This window comes from Choloepus didactylus, chromosome 25 (genome assembly GCF_015220235.1).
Source record: "Choloepus didactylus isolate mChoDid1 chromosome 25, mChoDid1.pri, whole genome shotgun sequence".
Taxonomy (NCBI): Eukaryota; Metazoa; Chordata; class Mammalia; order Pilosa; family Megalonychidae; genus Choloepus; species Choloepus didactylus.
In genome coordinates, this window is record NC_051331.1 from 6326232 (window position 1) to 6345632 (window position 19401).

At 59.6% G+C, this 19401-nt stretch overlaps 1 protein-coding gene across 7 annotated transcripts in view; it reads left to right on the plus strand.

Moving 5' to 3' along the window:
- DNM2 (dynamin 2) overlaps nucleotides 1-19401 on the plus strand; it is an 80354-nt gene that overhangs the window by 50172 nt on the left and 10781 nt on the right. For 2 of the 7 annotated variants that reach the window (XM_037818603.1, XM_037818601.1), the window contains exons 7-15: nucleotides 1331-1473; nucleotides 5563-5698; nucleotides 6847-6914; nucleotides 7380-7518; nucleotides 9694-9780; nucleotides 11879-11949; nucleotides 14689-14740; nucleotides 15597-15608; nucleotides 18258-18371. In XM_037818603.1, coding sequence (XP_037674531.1) covers nucleotides 1331-1473; nucleotides 5563-5698; nucleotides 6847-6914; nucleotides 7380-7518; nucleotides 9694-9780; nucleotides 11879-11949; nucleotides 14689-14740; nucleotides 15597-15608; nucleotides 18258-18371 — 822 coding nt within the window. Of the gene's footprint in view, nucleotides 1-1330; nucleotides 1474-5562; nucleotides 5699-6846; nucleotides 6915-7379; nucleotides 7519-8635; nucleotides 8775-9693; nucleotides 9781-11878; nucleotides 11950-14688; nucleotides 14741-15596; nucleotides 15609-18257; nucleotides 18372-19401 lie in introns of all 7 variants that reach the window. The other 5 variants (XM_037818602.1, XM_037818604.1, XM_037818608.1 and 2 more) reach the window with 3 other exon arrangements.

Here is a 19401-nt window from a genome sequence, read left to right on the forward strand (position 1 = left end):
GAAAAGAAAACACCTTGCCCAGTCTTTGCAGATTGCTCTCTGGAAGCCTTGCCCTTCCGAGCATAGCCATACAATGAGTTTAGAAAATAGTCCGAGGCTAAAGTGTAGCGACTCCCCGGTCTTTTCTGTGCATGTGTCTTGCCTGGAGCATGTGCACCTGGCCCTAGTTAGATAGAAATAGCCTCCTGCCCCCAGAAAAGTGTTTCCTCACGGTCCCAGGTGCTATGTTGTCTGTTCTTTGCCCCAGGCAGCTGCAATTTGGTTGTTTCCCCACGGCATTCTATAGGAAAACCCCGAGAGCCACTTCTAGGCTCAGGATAAGTTCTTGGACGGCAGGCTGCACCCAGGGAGACTGACACAGACCTACATGCACCAACTGGGGACGGGCTCTACTCCGAACCCATGAGGGGTCAGGGAGGCCCATCAAGGGCACCAGGAATTCCCACCATTTGTAATCTGCCTTTGTCTTGATTCGGCGCTAGCCCTGTTACTGCAGTCCTTTCACTGTTTGCTGGAGCTTTGAGAAAGACGTTTCTGCCAGTTGGGCTTGTGATTCAAAGCTTCCACGTGGGGACGGAGCCCAGAAGCGCCTCTCTCCGCCATCTTGATCAGGGGGCCGGGGGGCTCCCCTCTTTCTTTTCCAACCTGAACAGCAGTTTATTCTACCCACCATTCTCTACCTTGTTCTCTGCTAACGGTGCATCTTGGGGCTCCTTCCACATTCTTTCTGGCTGTGCTGCCTCCTTTGAAAATTTACAAATAATTAACCATTTCACAGGGTTTGAAAGCAGAATAGTACAGAGAAAACGGGGTGTGGTGAAAGGGCTCCTCCAGCCGTCTGTGCCTTCCTGCCCTTTCCCTCCACCATTATTTCTTGTGATTCTTTCTTCTTTGCACTTACACACATGCAGCCAGTCTATGAAAATGCATTTATTATCTCCCTTTGTTTCACGGAAGGGGGCACATCGTGTGTGCTGTTCCGGGCCTTTAGCTCGGGGGAGGTTTTCATGTTTGTTTCTAAGGACCGTGCTGTGGTTTGTACAGCAGCCTTGTGTTTGCCATGTGGCTGCGGTTGTTTCCTGAGCCTTTTGCAGAGCGGTGCCTCCTGTTAGAGCGTGTTCCGGGCCCGTGTCTGTCTCTCCGCCTGGCCCTCGTGTGGACACGCGATTGAATTGCCCATTCCCCTGGAGGGATCTGAGTCTCCTTGGGCCGCTTGTCCCTTGCCCGGGCACAAGCAGGTCCGGAGCTGGGCCGTGTCTGCTGATGTCCTTGGTGACGCGGTCGTGCTGGGCAGCCCTGCTCACCTCTGCTCTCTGTCCTCTCTCTGCAGCAACTGACCAACCACATCCGGGAGTCGCTGCCGACCCTGCGCAGCAAGCTGCAGAGCCAGCTGCTGTCCCTGGAGAAGGAGGTGGAAGAGTACAAGAACTTCCGGCCCGACGACCCCACGCGCAAAACCAAAGCCCTGCTGCAGTACGTGCCTCCCCTTCCCCGGCCGGGTCCCTGTCTTCGTTCCTTCGTCCGTTCGATCTTTCAGCAAGCGTTGGCTGAGTGCCTCGTGCACGCCAGGCCCTTTCCTAAGCCCTCTGGAGGCAGCAGCGAGTGAGGCAGACGCACAGCCTGTTCTCGGGGTGCCCAGTAGTGGGGTAAAGCATTTGTAGTTTCAACGGTGAAATAGTGAAATGGGGACAGGTGGGGTGGGAGTGCGGTTGTAAACGGAGCGGTCGGGGGAAGGCCTCCTTGAAGGAGCTGAGGTGGGAGACGTGCAGGGTCCCGGGGGTGAGGCCTGGCCGCTGCCAAGGCCCTGGGGCAGGACGGGGCCTGGTGTGATGGAGGAGCAGCAAGGCGGCCCTGGTGGTTGGAGCAGAGTGGGTGCCGGGGAGGGCGGGAGGCGGGGGCGCAGGACCTGGTGGGCGCAGGGAGCAGGACTTGGGCTTTTGCTCCGAGGGAGGTGGGAGCCATGGAGGGTTCTGGGGAGAGGAGGGACCGGCCCTGACTCAGGTGTTCCCAGGTGTGTTCTGGCTTCTGTGGGGAGGACAGAGTGTTGGTCCCTCGAATCCTCACCGTGACCCCGAGCCAGTGCTGGCTGTGTGCTCACCGCGGCTGCCCCACCACGAGGTGGGGGTGCGGGGTGCCCTGGGATCCTGCCTGTAAGGGAACTTGGCATACTGGAAGGAGTCGGCCAGAGCAGGAGACTGGGCAGATGTGGGAGGCCTCCCCACGGGGCCACCAGAGGGCCACTGTCCCCTGCGGGCATTCTAGCCCCAACGCCCCCCACCACAGGCCAGTGGGGCCTTTTTGCCCCTTGACAGCAGCCCGAAAATCTCTCCCCAAGGCCACGGCTGCCCCCTGCAGACTTCCAAGGAAGCACAGTCCAGTGGCTGGAAGCCTGTGCCTGGCAGGCCACATCCCCGGGCTGACCCTGGGCAGATGGTGGTGCTTCTCTGAGCCCCCTTCTCCTCAGCCCTGGAACAAGGCCGACAGCAGCTCTCGCCTCACACGGCCATTGCGGAAACTCAGGGTGGAAATGCTACGCCCTTCGCCCTCCGGGTGCGCCCCCCACCCCCCACCCCACCGCGTCTGTGACCCGCAGCCAGAGAAACAGGAGGGCCCTGTTCTTTCCTTCGGAGTCACCAGCGCTTGTCACTCCGGGTGGCTCGTGGCCTTCATTAAAGCGGCGACCACTTTCGCTGGCACAGAGTACAGGAGTGAAGCCAGGGGGCCGGCCGGGAAGAGCCTCCTCCGCTGCAGCCAGCCCACTCCTGTTCTCACGTCACCCCCTCTCTCATCCCTGCTTGCAGACGGGTGCAGACCGGCGCAGCCGTCACCCCGTTCTGCACTTCCGCATCACCCGTCGTGAGGGCATCGTCATGCCTCTTCCCCCGTCTATTCAGTGACCCCGGCATCTGTAGGGGCCTTCCGGAATTTGGGGTTTCCAGTGGATACTTGCCGCCCTCCCTGTCGTGTGCCTGTGTGAGGATGTCCCCACGACCGACTCCCTGGAGAACGGGCTCGAGCGCATTTTAAACGTGAATGGCTCTTGCTATCGGGCTCTCCGGGGACACGTCAGTGCACGCCCCGCCCGGCTCGGTTTCTGGGTGCAGGCAGCGGGGTCTCAGGAGGCTCAGGTGGTCACATGTGCCCGGCTCTCAGGAAGCCAAAGACATGCCAGCTTTTTATCTCCAGCATCGTCGTCGCAGACGTGATGAGATTGTCCCGTGTGTGACTTCCCCACACCCCGACTCGGTGTCGTCACTGTTCCGTGTCGGGGAATGAAGTTGTGTGCAGCCTTTTGACCTCTGCACTACATCCTGTGACCGTAACAGATCATGAAAAAGCCCACCCTCCTCACCCCCGCGGGGTCTTTCCCAGAGCAGAGGTGATCAGGGGCATTTGCTGGCCACTTGTCCTCCCTTGGTTTTGGGGCTGTGCACCCGGGTCTCAGTTCTAGAAGAAGAAACAGGGACATGCGTGGCCCAGATGTGCATTTGTAGCCATAGGCTCACCTCCTCTTGTCTCCAGTGACCACTGCTGGTTCAGAGGCTCTTAGCGTCCCCGTACACCAGTGAGTGTGCTCTGTGAGCACGGTGCGAGCGGCACCCCGAGATCAGCTCCAGGGCCCCCGGGAGGCTGGCACCTGTTTTGTCACTGCAGGGTCTCCTCCCTCCCCGGTGCTCTAGCACTGTGCCTTTCCCAGGCCTGGCCTGCCGGGGCTCAGGGTTTGAGAGACCCCCGTTCCCAGCCCACCATTAGCATAGGCCTTTGTGTGTCTCCCGAAAGAAAATCAAGTTACGCACACCCTCCGCTTTGTGGCCCGGGAGTGTGTGGGGCCTGGGGTGGGCGGCACAGCCACCCATGGTTTGGACGGAGAGTCTCCGCAGTGGGCAGCCGTGTCTTGGCTCCCGGGCAGCCCAGTGGACTCTTCAGCTGCCACGGGCCCAGCCGGAGCAGCAGCCCTCCACAGACCGCACACAGTTCTTGAGACGGAGACTTCGGGAGGTGGAAATGAGGAAAGGATGAGGCAGACCAGGCCGAGGAAACCCACACGCTCTGTTCCGGTTTGCTAATGCTGCTGGAATGCAAAACACCAGAGATGGATTGGCTTTTATAAAAGGGGGTTTATTTGGTTACACAGTTACAGTCTTAAGGCTGTAAAGTATCCAAGGTAACACATCAACAATCGGGTACCTTCACTGGAGGATGGCCAATGGTGTCCAGAAAACCTCTGCTAGCTGGGAAGGCACATGGCTGGTGTCTCCTTGCTCCCAGGTTGTGTTTCAAAATGGCGTTTTCCAAAACGTTGCTCTTGGGGTGTTTTGTCCTCTCTTAGCTGCAGCTCCTCTTCAAAATGTCACTCTCACTGTTCTGAGCCCTTCTGTCTGTGAATTCATTTATATGACTCCAGTGATCCAATTAACACCCACCCTGAATGGGCGGGGCAACACCTCCATGGAAATTATCCAATCAAACCTTTCACAGCTGATTTAGTCACATCTCAATGGAAACACTCAAACAATTCCAATCTAATCAACACTAATACGTCTGCTCCCACAAGATTGCATCAAAGAACATGGCATTTTGGGGGACATAATATATCCAAACTGGCAGACGCTCATGTCATCTTGGTTCTCTGCGGCTCCCCCCTCCACACCCGGAGCCACTCTCTAAGGGCCACACGGATTAGAACCACGGGTCATCAAATATGCGAGGACTTTTTTTAAACACCACTGTGACTTCTCTGAAATCAGGACACCTCTCACCATCTTAGGCCAATGACCATCACCTGGCAGCACTTCATTTTTGTGGGTGCACAATATAACAGTGTGTTTTTAGGATCACCAGCTTCTTGGAATTGATGGAAAACAAACCCCTTGAGTCCTCACAGTGACCCTGTGAAATAGAGGCTTCTCCAGCCAACCCACTGGGGGGACGGGGAGACGGAGGCTCGGGGGAGCGAAGTCTGTCTTCCAAGGCCGCTCAGCCCGCCAGTGGCAGCGTCCAGGCCCAGATGCCCTGGTCAGCGCTACACTCTGATTTTCCAACACTCAGTCCTGTCTCGTGTCCCTCCCTGCCTGGGGGAGCAGAGAAGACTTGATCTTGGTTAGAGAACATCAGAGCGAACAGTAGACGACGTGCAGTGGGGAGGCCTGGCAGCTTCTCCCCTCACAGCGGGTCGGATGGACCGTGGGCTGGAGGGAAGCCGGGATTGGGGCCAGAGGCCAGCAGGTGGTGTCTGCGCTGGAAGAATCCGGAACACTGTTTCGTCACACTGTCTGGGAGGAGGTGGAAACCAGAAGCCACTTGAGTTGTGCGGAGGGGCGGCCTTTACAGCCTGTAGCCGGGCAGGGCAGGTTGAGGCCCAGGACAGTGGTTACTAGCTGTGACCCCGCGTCCGCCATTGGCCGCTCTTGTGTTTCGTTTGTGTACTTGCTTATTGTACGCCTACGTTTTGCTGCTAAAAATTACAAAAAGGAAAGGAAGCCCTGGCTTGACTCCAGAGACCATCTCCAGAGCTGTGTTGAAACCTCCCCTTTGACGTTTGGGTTTTCTCCTTCCTTGTAGGATGGTCCAGCAGTTTGGGGTGGACTTCGAGAAGAGAATCGAGGGCTCGGGAGACCAAGTGGACACGCTGGAGCTCTCCGGGGGAGCCCGCATCAATCGCATCTTCCATGAGCGATTTCCCTTCGAGCTGGTGAAGGTAGCGCTGCTGGGGCTGGGTGCTCCAGGCCCGGGCCCTGAGGTGGCCTGCGGGTGGGGGCAGCTGTCCTTCCCCGGGTTTCCATCCCAGAGCAGCCAGCAGAGGTTTCCCACAGAGCAGGATGGAGGTTCCGATTTTTCCCTCTTACTCAATAAAGCAATGCACGTTCTTTGCAAAATACATGGAAAATATAGGTACCCGATATAGAAAGCTGTCCCCAGCTTATTATTGGAGGGAGTCAGAGCAGATTAGCAGGTTACCAATCCAGCCTGTGCCATGTGGCGAATGGGTCACCTCCGTGACTTCCTTGTTGAATGGTTGTCTGTGAGTGTCATCGACACGTGCGTGGCCACGTCTGCAAGGAAAGTCACAAAAACATCTTCAGCTCTGGGTGCTGGCATTTGGGATTTTCTTTTTCTTTCTCTTGAGATTTTCTGGAGACGTTGAGTGTTTACCTTGAGCACCCGTTGTTTTAGAAGACAGTAAATTCTTTTCAAAAAAAGAAAAAGGAACAAAAGCTAAAAGGAAAGAGATCCCACAATCCCAGCATCCACAGACAACTCCTGGTACCGTGTTGGCGTGTGTCTGTTCAGGAGTATTTCTGTGGGGAGACGTTAGGCACATCTGTATGCACGAGCATAGCGTTTATATTCATCCATATCTGTGCGTTTATACCTCTGAAGCGAAAAACAGACTCTGCCTCTTTGTACCCTGCTTCTTTCCAATGATGACCTCTTTCTGAACTAGTCCCCTACATGTGGGTCGTCAGTGGTGTAAATCACACATTTAACCAGCCTCCTAATGGCAAACCTTAGGTCGTGTTCACATACATCAGTGTTTATGGATGATTCTGTCACTGCTGCTAAATCTTCGTTAATTCCTCAGGATACATTTCTCAAGCGTTAAAACTACTGGGTGCCAGCCCTGGCGTGTTTCTGGAGGCCCTTGATTCGTATCGCCAAGGAGCCTCAGAGAAAGTTTCCACGAATCCACGTTCCCGTCCACAGATGGCGAGGGTCGAGTTTGTAGCCCCCCTGCCGAAACTTGCTTTGAATCCCTTTTTAATCTTGACCAGTTGGAACATTCTGCCCCAGGCCCACAGCCATGCAGAGGAGATAACCTTGAACCTGCTGTCACTCTCTTCTCAGATGGAGTTCGACGAGAAGGACTTGCGCCGGGAGATCAGCTACGCCATCAAGAACATCCACGGAGTCAGGCAAGTTCCTCGGGGAGAGGCATCTCACCCCTTGGCCCAGCGTCTGGGTGCCCGGCCGTGAGGCCTCGAGGGGGCCTTCTGGCAGTGTTGAGTAGCTGTCACACTCGGGGGGCTCCCAGGGCCCATGCGGGTGTTGTCCTTCCGTCCTCATGTGGCCACAGGGCTGTCCCCGGCCCTTGGGTCAAGGCCGCTGGGTTCCTGTCCCGTGGGCAGGGGGTGGGCAGAGCCGAGACCCAGCATCCGTTCCCATCACAGGCCCCCGTGAGCCTCCTGGGTCCCCGTCCCTCTTCCGACAAAGCTGGCCACTTCCGTGTGCTGAGTTCACACCACCCCGGGGTCCTCGGGTGCAGGGGCCCGCCCCCCCGACCGAGCGTGGCCCGCGCATCTTGTCGGAGCTGGGAAGTTGCTGACCCTGCTTTGTTTCTCTCTGACTTGTCTCCCTGTCCCCGGCACGGATGTTTCCAGAACGGGGCTCTTCACCCCGGACTTGGCATTCGAGGCCATTGTGAAAAAGCAGGTCGTCAAGCTGAAAGAGCCCTGTCTGAAATGTGTCGACCTGGTTATCCAGGAGCTAATCAATACAGTTAGGCAGTGTACCAGTAAGGTATTGGACCCTCGCCAGGCCGCTCCTGGCCTGGCGCGTTCAGGGGTACGGGGGTTTGGTATCAGGCCCCCAGAGGCCCACCGTCTCTCTTCCAGCCACCAGTCCCTTTCCCCCCATGTGGCCTTGATCTCCAGGGACGTGGCTTCTGCCCAGAGGTGGGGGTGGGAGCATGTCGGCCCTGGGCCCACCCGGGGGTGCCGGGCCTTAAGAACCGGCCAGACTGGCAGGCGGGTCCCCCTGGGTCACTGATACCAAGCCTAGCATGTGCCTGGTGGAACTTGGGGTTTCGTTGGAGCTGTCGCTTTGCTGCTGTCTGGGAAAGCGGAGAGGGGGTCTGCGCCGGCTGCCGGAGGCCGAGCCCCCCGAGCCTCCCTGGCCGTCTCCCCTTCTTGACAAGCGCCCCGGGGTCTCCAGCTTCCGCTGGGGACCCAGCCATGTCTCTGTCCCCAAGGCGCCGAGAAAGGCCCAGACACTGAAAACATTAAAAAGCGCCCTGGCTGATGACTCGACAGAGCCAGCCTGGCTCACCCCCGCCTCTGCCAGTTCCCCGGTGCCCACGCTGCCCCCTCCAAGCCGGCGTTGACGGGCACTGCCCCTGTTGCAGGACGTGCCCGGCTCCCCGGCGGCCTGCTCCTCAGGGCAGCACGCTTGGGCCCCGCCACTGGGGCGCCTCCCGGGAGGCGGTCTGTGCTTGTGCATCCGGGCGCATCCGCAGGAGCTTGGGGTGGCCATGCCAAGGCCGGGACCATTGCTGAAGCCCTCGGTTCTCCATCTGGAGATGCCTACATTGGCTGCTTAAGTGTCTTTCGATTGGAAAAGGGAAAAAGAAAGATACACCCCAGATGGGCTGGAGAGGAGTGTCTCCGAGTCCGCTGTCACGGACGTGGCACGCGTTGACAACCACCCATGGCGCTGATGGCACGAAACCCCAAACCCGGCCGCCCCCTCCCGGATGCCCCTTTAGTCCGAAGCAGCTTCCAGGGCAGACGCGGGCGCAGGCTCCCCCCGCGCACCACTAACCTCCGGCTCTCCTGTCTTCTCTCTCTCTCCCGCCCGCGTGTGTGGCCTCCACTGCCCCCGGGTGTCCCTGCCTCGTCCTGTCCTCCACGTGGCCCAGGACGGGGCTCTTCACCCCCGACATGGCCTTTGAAGCCATTGTGAAAAAACAGATCGTAAAGCTCAAAGAGCCGAGTTTGAAGTGTGTTGACCTCGTGGTCTCAGAACTGGCCACGGTCATTAAAAAGTGTGCCGAGAAGGTAACAGGTTTCCTTCTTAATCATCCATGCATTCGTGTCCCCCCTCCACCTTCTCCTTTCCATTTGTCCATCACAACCCGAGTATCTGGAAAATTCTGCCTCGGCGGGAGCCCCCTTTTGTGAACCAGCAGTCACCTAGAAACGCGGGGAGTTGCAATGCGAGCGTGTTCTGGCTACTGGGGTGGGTGGAGAGACGGGGGGCAGGGGGTACGCTCAGGCTGACAGGAACAATGCCAGCCATCATCAAAGCGGGGGAAACCACAGCGTCAGCGCCCAGTCCTGTGTGCTCTGACCTTATGGGACATTTAAGAATTTTTTTCCGGTTCATTCCGACCGTGCACTTGGTTTTCCCCCAACTTGTGCACTGAGGCCACGCTGCAGAAGATGCGACTCCCCTGTGAGGAGTTTGGTTTGGTTTCTGCTACAGACCAAGGTGTGCAAGGGGTGGTGGGGGTGTCAGAGGGGTGGGAATTGTGTTCCTCGAGGGGGGTCCCGCTGAGGCAGATGTACCCAGCGCCACCCACGCCATCCCAGAGCAGGCGCCACGTGCCCCCGAGCTCGTTGTGAACACGGGGTGTCCTTGCTTTCACTAACCAGGCGGGAAGGGGCCACCCATAACCCCCGGGCGGCAAACCCACTCCACCTGCTCTTGCTGCCGCCTTGCACCGCCGGGCCGTGGAAGGGGACAGCAGCTGTGCGGGGCGGGCTCCCTCTCACTGTCTCGGGCCCTCCGACCACCCCAGCGTCCCGTTGCTGTCTCCGGGCCGTGGCAGCTGCCATGCCAGGAGCGGGCTGGGGGCTCGGTGGGCCCACCCCATCGCTCACCATTCCACCCCCCACCCCGAGCTTCCCGCTCGTGTGCCGCGGCTTCCCCTGCCCCGAGGCCCCCGCCGATGCTGCCTCTCTGCTTCCCCCCCAGCTCAGCTCCTACCCCCGGCTGCGAGAGGAGACGGAGCGCATCGTCACCACCTACATCCGGGAGCGGGAGGGCAGGACCAAGGACCAGGTACCGGGTTGGCTGTTTGGGGTCTCATTTATGTGCGGTGCATGTCCCTCTCTTCAGGGTACAGTTCTGGGAGTTCTGACAGATGCATACGGTGATGTAGCTACTACCTCAAAATGGAACGGTTCCTTCCCCCCAAAATGTCCCTTTTGTGGTCTGCCTCGTCCCCCACTCCCAGGCCCCAGCCAGCGCTGGGCTGTTCACCGGCCCTGGCGTTTTGCCTTTTCCAGAATGTCACCTGAGTGGGCTCCGACGGGTGTACTTCATTTTCCCCCCTTGGCTTAAAATGACAGGAATTTCTAGTCTCATCGTTCTGGAGGCCAGAATTCCGAAATCAAGATGTTGGCAGGGCCATGCTCCCTCCGAGCCTGCAGGGGAGAGTCTTCCGGGCCCTGTCCAGCTGCTGGCTGGGGTTGGCCACCCTCGGCTTTCCTTGGCTTGTAGATGCATCACACCGAGGTCTGCCTCCAGCTTCATAGGATCTTCTCATCCGTGTGTGTCTGTCTCCGTGTCCTGGTTTCCCGTTCTTAGAAGGACACCGGTTGGGCCTCATCTGAACCACTCACTTCTTCAGAGACCCCGGTTCCAAATAAGGTCCCCTTCAGCGGGCCCAGGGGTTAGCGCTTGGACATAGCTTTTTGGGGGTTGTAGTCCAGCCCATAACCTGTCAGATGTTTATGGTGGCCCCTGAGGAAGATCAGAGTAGCAGGCGGCCTTTAGAATCACCTTCTTGCACTCAGTGTAATGCATTTGAGATGCACCCTGTTGTCTGTTGACCATCTCAGTATTCGGTGCTTTTGATTGCTGAGTAGTAATCCCCAGAACGGAGGGCTCGTGGCTGGTTTACCCATCTGTCTTTTGGGTCAGAATGTCTTCTTGTGAAGCTCCGAGCAGGCAAGAAGGCAGAGGGTGGGACAGTGGCCCTCGGCCCCCTGCCAGTCCTAGCTGTCACCAGCCTCTTTTCTCCCTCTGCTCCGAGAGGGTCTCAAGCCAAGCTTGGGTGCTTGCTCAGGAGCCCAGGGCCACTGTCACCTTCACACCGTCACGCTGCCCAGCCCCGAGGGGGGTGCTTAGGATCATCCCTTGCTTGGCCTCCACAGTCTCTCTGCGGTTGTTTGTCCACATGCTGTACTGTGTTGTCACATCTCTTAAATCTCCTGGCTTAGAAGGGTCCCCTCTCGCCCCTCCGTCATTGGGGCAGAGGCCCAGTTGTCCTTCAGAGGGTCCCATGGTCGGGGAGGCAGCCACCTGCGCCTCTTTCCCTGGAAGTCACATCAACAACTGGAGAGATTCTAAGTCAGTTTTGGGGGGGCCAAGAATGCCGTGGTCCCCAACGCATGACAGGCCCTGACTGCCTCGATCCGAGGGCTTTGGGGCAGCAGGACTCAGGCCTTATGCAAACCAGCAGTGGTGACTCCCACAGACGGAGCTTCCAGCATGTTCCAGCAACCCCGCGAGGCCGGAGGGCTTTGGCCCATTTTACACTTGAGGGCTCTGAGACACAGATGGGTGAAGGGACAGGCCCAGGGCCAGAGGGAACCCAGTTGGGGGGCAGGAGGCGGTGCCAGAGGCCCACCTCCCGGGTGGCCTGCTCCGTTCTTCACCGAGACCCAACCCAACGAGCTGTCTGGGCCAACGATCCCCGCCGGGCAGCCTCATCCCGGGCAAAAGGAGGGCAGAGGAGCAGGGGGGTGAGTTTCAGCAGAGCACAGTGCGTTGTTTAACGGCCTGTTCCTTAGCTGAGCGTATCTCCCTGCGGACTTGGGCGTGCGGGGGAGTGTGTACGTGTGTGCCTGCGTGTGTGTTTATTTTAACATTCTCATTTGGCCAAGTGAAACATTGGAGATCACTCAGCCTCCAAATCATCTTCGCCATCTTAACACAGCACTCGCCGGCTCCTTACCTGCCAGGCACTATTCTGGAGCCGGTACCCGGTGTAAATCATTTACCCCTTTGCAGTAGGGCCTCCCGTTGCCCCACAGAGCCGCAGCTCCCACCCCCGGGGCGCAGCGTGGTTCCCGGCGCCCCTGCTGGTGGGCGCAGGGAGGGCTCCGGCCGCCAGGGCCCCGTCCTGTGCTCACGGCTCCCCCCGCTTCCCCAGATTCTCCTTCTGATCGACATCGAGCAGTCCTACATCAACACGAACCACGAGGACTTCATTGGATTTGCCAAGTACGTACTTCCAGGGACAGCGGCTGGGGGTGGGGTGGCCCCCAAGGGAGGCGTCCAGCCGGGACCCCCGCAGAGGGCCAGGGCAAGAGGGGCTCTCTGTTCAGCTGCCGTCAAGATCCCGGGTAGCACGCAGAGCCAGCCGGGGGTTCTGTGCATGGGCTTTGAGTGCAGGACTTGTCAGGGCCTTTGATTGAAAACTGTTGTGCAGCTTTTCCCAGACCCACCCGCATTACAGCCGGCCTTCCTTCCACAGACCAAACCTTGCAGGCTCGGGGCCGGGGGCTGCTGTTTGGGAAGGGCTGCTTGGCACGCCTCAGTCTCTCTGGCTTCTAGCTGAATGCTGCAGGCCAAAATCTAGAACCTTCCATCGGACCAGAGCGAGGGGCCCGTGTGGGGACCTCTGATTTAGGCAGGTTACAGAGATAAGTGCCACCTATGTCAGGTACCCCCCACTCATGGGTGCCCTCAGTGAGCCTGGACGCCATGTGGATTGTTCTGGAGGCAGGCACATCTTGGCTGAGGCGCACGGAATAGGACCCTGTTATTCGTGGCCAACTTCCTTGTATTCACTTAGCAAATATCGCTGGCCGCCCTCTCTGTGTCAGTGAGCACAGATCTGGGTCCCGGCCCTCAAGAGAGGGTCCCGAGCAAGGGGGCAGTTCAGGCGTCGTGGTCTCCGGGCCGGGCTGGCGCCCTGTGGGTCCAGAGGACAGCCTCCTTGAGGACGGCCTGCTAGGGCTGAGTCTTGGCTAAGTAGCTACAGGCTCTTCTGTACCAGGCACGCAGTAGGTAAGCGCGATGAATGAGTGAATGGATGAGTGAGTGAGTGAGTGAATGAACAAATGCACAGGCCGGTGGCCAGCAGGCATGATCAGAAGCTTCTCCCCGAGCCGGGGGCCCTGGCAGGGCTGTCCCCACCGGGGTGGACTCGGGGTCCTGCACATGGCCCCCAGGTGAGGGGCTGCCCCTGAGGCAGATTGGCCGAGCCCTGGGGAAGGCCACCTCCCGGGCCCCCGTCCTCCCAGGCGCCGGGCGCTGACAACGCTCGCTCGTCCGCCTCGTCGGCTCACTGCCATTTTCTTCACTTGACGTCTCTGCTTCTCACACTTCATCCGCAGTTCTTCTCACAATCTCTCCTGTTTTTCCTTTGACCACTCCACTCTTTCCTCGGGATTCCTGCGCCTTCCCATTGCCCCAGCTGTTACTATACTGAGCAGCTGGTGACTGGGTGGGTATTGCCTGCTGTGTGCCTTTCCCTGGGGTGTGAGTGGGGGCGGCCCCGGCTGGGTGCAGGGCCTGGGGGTGCCCAGGCTTCCCCCCTCCCGGTGGGACACCCTGGGGGCCACGGAGGAGGCCCCGAGGGCTTTGTCGGAGCCAGGCCCGGTGCTAGGCCTTTGGGCCGGGCCAGAGAACAAGCCAGACATTTCAGAGCCCACAGGCTGGAGAGATGGGGGCTTTCGGCCCATTGTCCCCAGGAAGGTGAGGGTCGAGGCAGGGGGACAGTGAGGGACTGTGGGAAAAGAAGGTCTTTTTGAAGAAGTGCTGGTGGTCAAGCCAAGGAGTGTCAGCCAGGCGATGGGGGGGTGAAAGGGGGACCCCAGAGAGAGCTGGGGGTGGGAGAGGAAGGGCAAGAGGCGGGAGCATGCAGAGGCCCTGGGCAGGGTGGAGGGGAGAGGGGCAGCCAGACATTGCTGATCAGACTGCTTCCTGAAGGCAGATGTTCTAGGCTGTTAAAACACAGAGTCCCAAAGAACAAAATCCTATAGTAAACTCATCAGGTGTTAGGTAAACGCAGGAATAAAATTCCTCATCTGCTCTGAATTTTCAGACCTTTAGTAATCTAGGAACAGAAGTCCCCTTTGAACATAAACACACTTTCTACCATATCCAACAGCCAACTTGAATTTCAAGGCAAAACCCCAGAGGCGGGCATTCCGTCAAAGAATGTCACAGGATGGGCTGCCTTTTCACGCAGTTCTGATGGTTCTGGCAGAAGCAATAAGACATGAAAAGAAAACATGACGTACAGGAGCCCTAAGTTGTTTGCAGGTTATGTGATCATCTATCAGGAACCCACAGAGGCACTGAGGAGGTGTCCACATATAAAATTCGGCGGCCTTGGTCTGTGCCGGCAGGTGCTAGCCAGGAGATACGGTGGATGAAAAAGAAAAGAGAGCTGTGGGTGGAGAGAATTAAGAGACCTTATAAAAAAAGCCCCGTTGACGGGTCATGTCCTCTGAGTGGGGTCAGGAACCATTAAAGATGGGTGGCGTCCCCTCACCAGCAAGTTCCGCGTCAGCCTGAGCTGAACCGGGCGCAGGTCAGAACTGGGACAGGGGTAGGAAGACAGTGTGGGGGGAAGCTCCAACTGTTCAGCCCCAGCCAGCCTGGTTCCCAGGTTACCCCAGGCCCACCACAGCTCCCTCCTGGCCAGGGGCTTCTCATGACCCCACCTCTTGGAGGCTCCAGATTCCAGGGGCTTCCGGAACTAGCTGGTGCGTTCAGGAGTGGCTGGGATCAGGGCCGGGAGCCTCGGTTTACCCAGATGTGTGTTCTCATCCCACATGCCTGAGCCGTCTCTCCATGGGCAGCCCGTTGTGTGCAGGAGGGGCTTCTCTCTGTCTCTGCCCCTGCCCCCCGCCTGGTCCCCGAGGGGCTCTGGCTTGCAGCAGGGAGCAGCAGCTTGTCCTCCTTCCTGGGGTCTCATCCCCAAGAGCCCTCTCTGTGCTTCGGTTTCAGTGCCCAGCAGAGGAGCACGCAGCTCAACAAGAAGAGAGCCATCCCCAATCAGGTAGGCTCCCCAGGGGTTGGGGGGCTGAGCTCTGAGGGGCCCTGTACTCCTGCCCCAACCTCAGCCTCTGGAGTCTACGTAGGTTCTGGGGAGACGATTTGGCAGGGCCTGGGTTGGGGGGCAGATCTTGCAGTCCCCGGTGTCCTGCCTGACGTCTGAGGCTGGGGCTAGGACTTGCCTCTCAGGAGAGGGGCAGTGTAGTAGTTCCCCCGGCGTGTGCCGCCAAATTGGGCCCAAGCTGCTCAGGTGAGTTGGGGTGTTCTGAGCCATTTAAGGGTTTTCTACCTTGGTGCCGTGCCCCAGCTAGAGGTCTTGGGAAATATGAAATAGAAAGTCCAGTGTAAGGTACTTTTTCTTTTCTTTTCTTTTCTTTTTTTTTTGGAAAAAAAAAAAGAAAGAAAGAAAGAAAACACATCATCTTTGAGAAGTCCCCACCAGGGTCCCCCCTTCTCCTCCTGGGGTGGGGGGGCACAGGGCCTCTGCTGTTTATCTTACCCGATTTTACAGCCCATTGGAAAAGGAACCTGTAGCCACTGCATGGTTTGGTTATTTTGTTTTTGTTTTAATTTTTTGCGCTTGCCGTAGGTAATACATATATTTTGTTTAGTTTTTGTTTTTGTTTTTGTTTGCTTTTTTGTTTCAAGAGATGATAATGAATTAAATATTAACACCGTGAACATAATTAATAGCATGTAATTTTTTTTTTTTTCCTTTTGCTGTTCTCCTCCTGCTCTTCTCTTCTCCTGTTTTTGTGCTTTTCCGGCTTTTTTCTCCGTCCTCTCATGTCCCTCATGTCTCTTTTCCTTGGCCTGCTCTTCCTTGATTTACCCACAATCCTAACTTTGCATTTTCAAAGGGGGAGATATTGGTAAGTACCCACCTAGCGTGGTAGCTGACGTTAGAGAACCTAGTACTGATGGAGACCCCCACCCGCCCCGTAACCCTCCCCCCACCCCACCCCAATAACACAAAACTAAAAACCGGCTAACCACAAGGCCTCCCCCCGTGGCCGCCGCGGGCCTTCACGTTGCCCCGAGCGTAGGTTGACTCACTGGGCACTAACCTGACCGCCGTCTTCGCTGGCCTTAGCTGATCCCTGGTAGGGGTCTCCCTGGTTTCCCACGGGGCAGGGATGGCAAATACTCGGCCTACACCCACCCCTCCATCCTGTCATGGGCCAAGCCTTCCTGGAACGCGTTCTTGGTGCCGCCAAACCACCTCCTGCCTCCGCCACAGGGATTGATCTTTGCCCAGTTTTCCCCATTCGAGAACTCCCCCTCCTGGGCCGGGGCAGACATCACTAATCGACCCGGCACGCTTTCCCTCAGGCCTTTCCCACCCCCAACGCGTGCCCGTGGCAGACATAGCTAATCAATCCCGGCTTGCTTTCCTCAGCATGGCACCCATGTGTGTGGCAGATGTGCCCACTGACGAGGCTAGTTTCTTTTTGCCACATGGTATCTTCCTTTACCCATGACAGACCTGACTAATCAATCAGGGAGCTCCTTCCTGGTTGCTGCCTCTATTTTCTTGCCTTCATGGCAGAGAGGACCTTCGACGGGGCTTCCCTGCTCCGCCTGCCCTGTGTCCTGCTGCACCCCGAGTTCTCAGCACCGTTCCCTGGGCAGCCACCCAAGACAAATGTTTGTATTTGCCATCCCTGCCGTAGGGACCACCTCCTCCCCCAGTGTGTGTGTGTGTGGCTGGGGTGCCAGGAGGGTGCAAGGGACGGCTCGGCCAACTGGGGTGCAGACGCTGCTCAGATCCAAGAGTTGAGCCCCCTCCAAGGTGGTCCCCTCCAGTCCCCCTTCTTGGGAATATTCTCACCAATCCAGCGACCCCAGCCTCCTGCCCATAGCTGAGTGGACCCAGGGCCTGGAGGGGTGGGGGACAGGGGCGGGGGGGACAGATCCGCCTCGGGCCACAGTTCCTGTTCTTCCCGTGGGTCGTCCCCCACCCCACCCCCGTTTCCTCTCCCCAAAATGGGGCAGGCCTGGGGCCCGCGTCTCTCCCTGGTCCCCCAGAGCTGTGGTTACTCTGCTTTCCCTCCCGGGCTCCCCACCATGGCCGCCCCACCACAGCCGCAGCACCTAACCCTTCCGTGAGCGTGGATATGGCCTCTGGGTGCCCTGACAACGCTCAGCCCTGGGCGCAGCTTTGCTGCTGCTTGCCCACTGCCATCGGCGCCCTGGCCCGGCTTGCCCGCGGGCCAGTTGCTGTGCCCTGGAGCCTGGGTGCCCTCTTCCCGCCCCTCCTGTCTCCCCTCCTACAAAGCCCAGTGCCCTTGGGGTGGGCTTCAGATGAAGGGGCTCGGCCGCTTCCTTTGCTCTAGACTTAGCGCTTGTATCTGCCGCCCGCTGCTGGCTTCTCCGCAGGGTGGGGTTTCGTCTCAGACTCCCCTTGGGCTTCAGTGGGGGCAGTGCTCGGTGGTCCTGCAGCCGCTGGCCCGGGCCCTGGGGGTGCCACGCTTGGCCTGGCACCAGCAGTATCCCCCTTAGGCCCCCCTGCCCCGCAGCACAGCCGGGGTTCAGACCACCAGCCCTGCCCGCTCCCCACCACGGGGGGAGGCAGCGAGCCCGGGCACCGAGGGGGGCGTGGGGCTGGGGTGCAGGGCCCTCCCTGGCTTTCTGCTGCCCTGGGTCCACGGTCCCACTTGTTGGGGGGCTCCGGCCCACACCCCTCTCGGGGCCCAGCTCCTCCCTCCCTCCCTCGGCCTGGGGAGCACAGCCCAGCTTCAGGCCCACACCCCAGGCTGCGCATTTAGTTGGCAGGTGAGTGTTCCTTACATGTCCGGCTTCTGCGCCCCATCAGATGATGGCTTCAGCTGGATGAGCCACACCCCAACCTGTCATGGGGAACCCCCAGCCCAGAACCCCCACCTATCAGTCAGATGGGGTGCTCCAGATGCAGCCTTAAGGACCCTCAGCCTCGAAGGGGGCCCTTCCTCCTCAATCTCTGCAGAGCCCCCCCAGGGGGCCCCGGGAAGGAGCTCCCAGCTGGGGACCGCACGGGCCTGAGCTGAGCAGGTGTCTCCCCCCACCCACGGGCCCCCACAGCACAGACAGCCGGGTCGAGGCCACGCAAGCTGTTTCTGCCGGCCCCTCTTGTTGCCCGGGGCCCCGGAAAAGGGGGCGAGAGTGAGCGGCCACATGGCAGGACAGCTGCCTGCAGAGGGCACGCAGCAGGCCAGGCCGTCCGGTAACTGTCACCAGAGCACGTGTGTGTGATGCCATCACCGTCACGCCCCACGTGCCACGCCCGAACGCCAGCCCCAGGCGGCCCCCTCCAGGCTTCCTCCGGCCGTGGGCACTGCCCGCCTCTCCTGGCGCTCGCCCTGTCCCCGGCATGGGGGCCCTTGGGATATGGTGCATCAGTGGGCGGCTCCCCCCACCAGCCCCCGGCCCGGGCTCTGGGTGCCCCACACTGGCTTCCGCAGGACATGCTTGGGGCAAGGCGGAGCTGGGCTTGCTGGCTGCCAGCTGCCGGGGTCTCCGCTGAGCCGGCCCCTCTCCCCCAGGTGATCCGCAGGGGCTGGCTGACCATCAACAACATCAGCCTGATGAAGGGCGGCTCCAAGGAGTACTGGTTTGTGCTGACGGCTGAGTCCCTGTCCTGGTACAAGGACGAGGAGGTGAGTGGCCCGCGGGGGCAGGGTGGTCTGCCAGAGCTCGCCCCGAAACCTGGCATGGGGGGCCTGGGACACAGTGCACCAGGAGGCGCTCTGGCCCTGGCTGGGAGGCACGCGCTCAGCTCGTCTGTCCGAGGAGTGGGCCGTGGGTGCCGTGGTGCTGGGCTCCCTCCCTGTCACCATTAGCATGGTCACTGCCAGGGGTGGAGGTCAGGCTCCGCAGAGGAGGAAGGGGCCACGGGGGTGCTGGGGGTGGCAGCGGCCCAGCCTCCAGGGTCACAGTGTCCGAGACGGGGCACAACAGGGGGTAGGACCCAGCCTCTGCAGCCAGGCTGCTGGGGTACACCCACGAGCTGCACAGCCTCAGGGCAGCCCCTCACCCCCCTGGGCCTCAGTTTCCCCAGCTGTGAAACAGGGTACCACGAACGGGCCCTGCCCAACCGCCACCCCGGCACCTATCTCTGGAACATTCCGCACAAGTCTGTCATTACTGGAAGTGGGGCAGCTCCTGGGCACCACAGCAGCAGCCGTGTCTGCAGGGAGTGGGAAGGGGGCGGCCACGTTCACTCCCCTGGACCAGGCCCAGCCTTGGGGGGCTCCATGAACCCGCTGGGGAGGGGGCTGGCCCAGCCTCCCGTCCTGGTCAGCCCACGGCGCCATTCACGTCCCTTAATCTGACGGGAGCCAGGCTTCGGCCGCCGGGAGTGACGCTCCTCCTCGGGCGCCATCGCCCGTGGCTGCCCCGAGTCTCCCGCTGTCCTGGGTTGCCCCCGGGAGGCCCACAGGCCCTGCGTGTCGGCCGAGGGTGCTGCCCGCGTCTCCCAGGCCTGCCGTGACAGAGTACCCCAGACCTGATGGCTTCACACACTGGAAGTTCGTTCTCTCACACTTCTGGAGGGTGGGGGTCTGGAACCAAGGGGTGGGCCGGGCCACACGCCCTCCCACGGCTGCAGGGGAGGCTCCTTCCTGCCTCCTCCGCCTTCGGGGGGCTCCGGGCGTCCCTCGGGGATGGCCGCGTCCTGCCCTTCTCTGC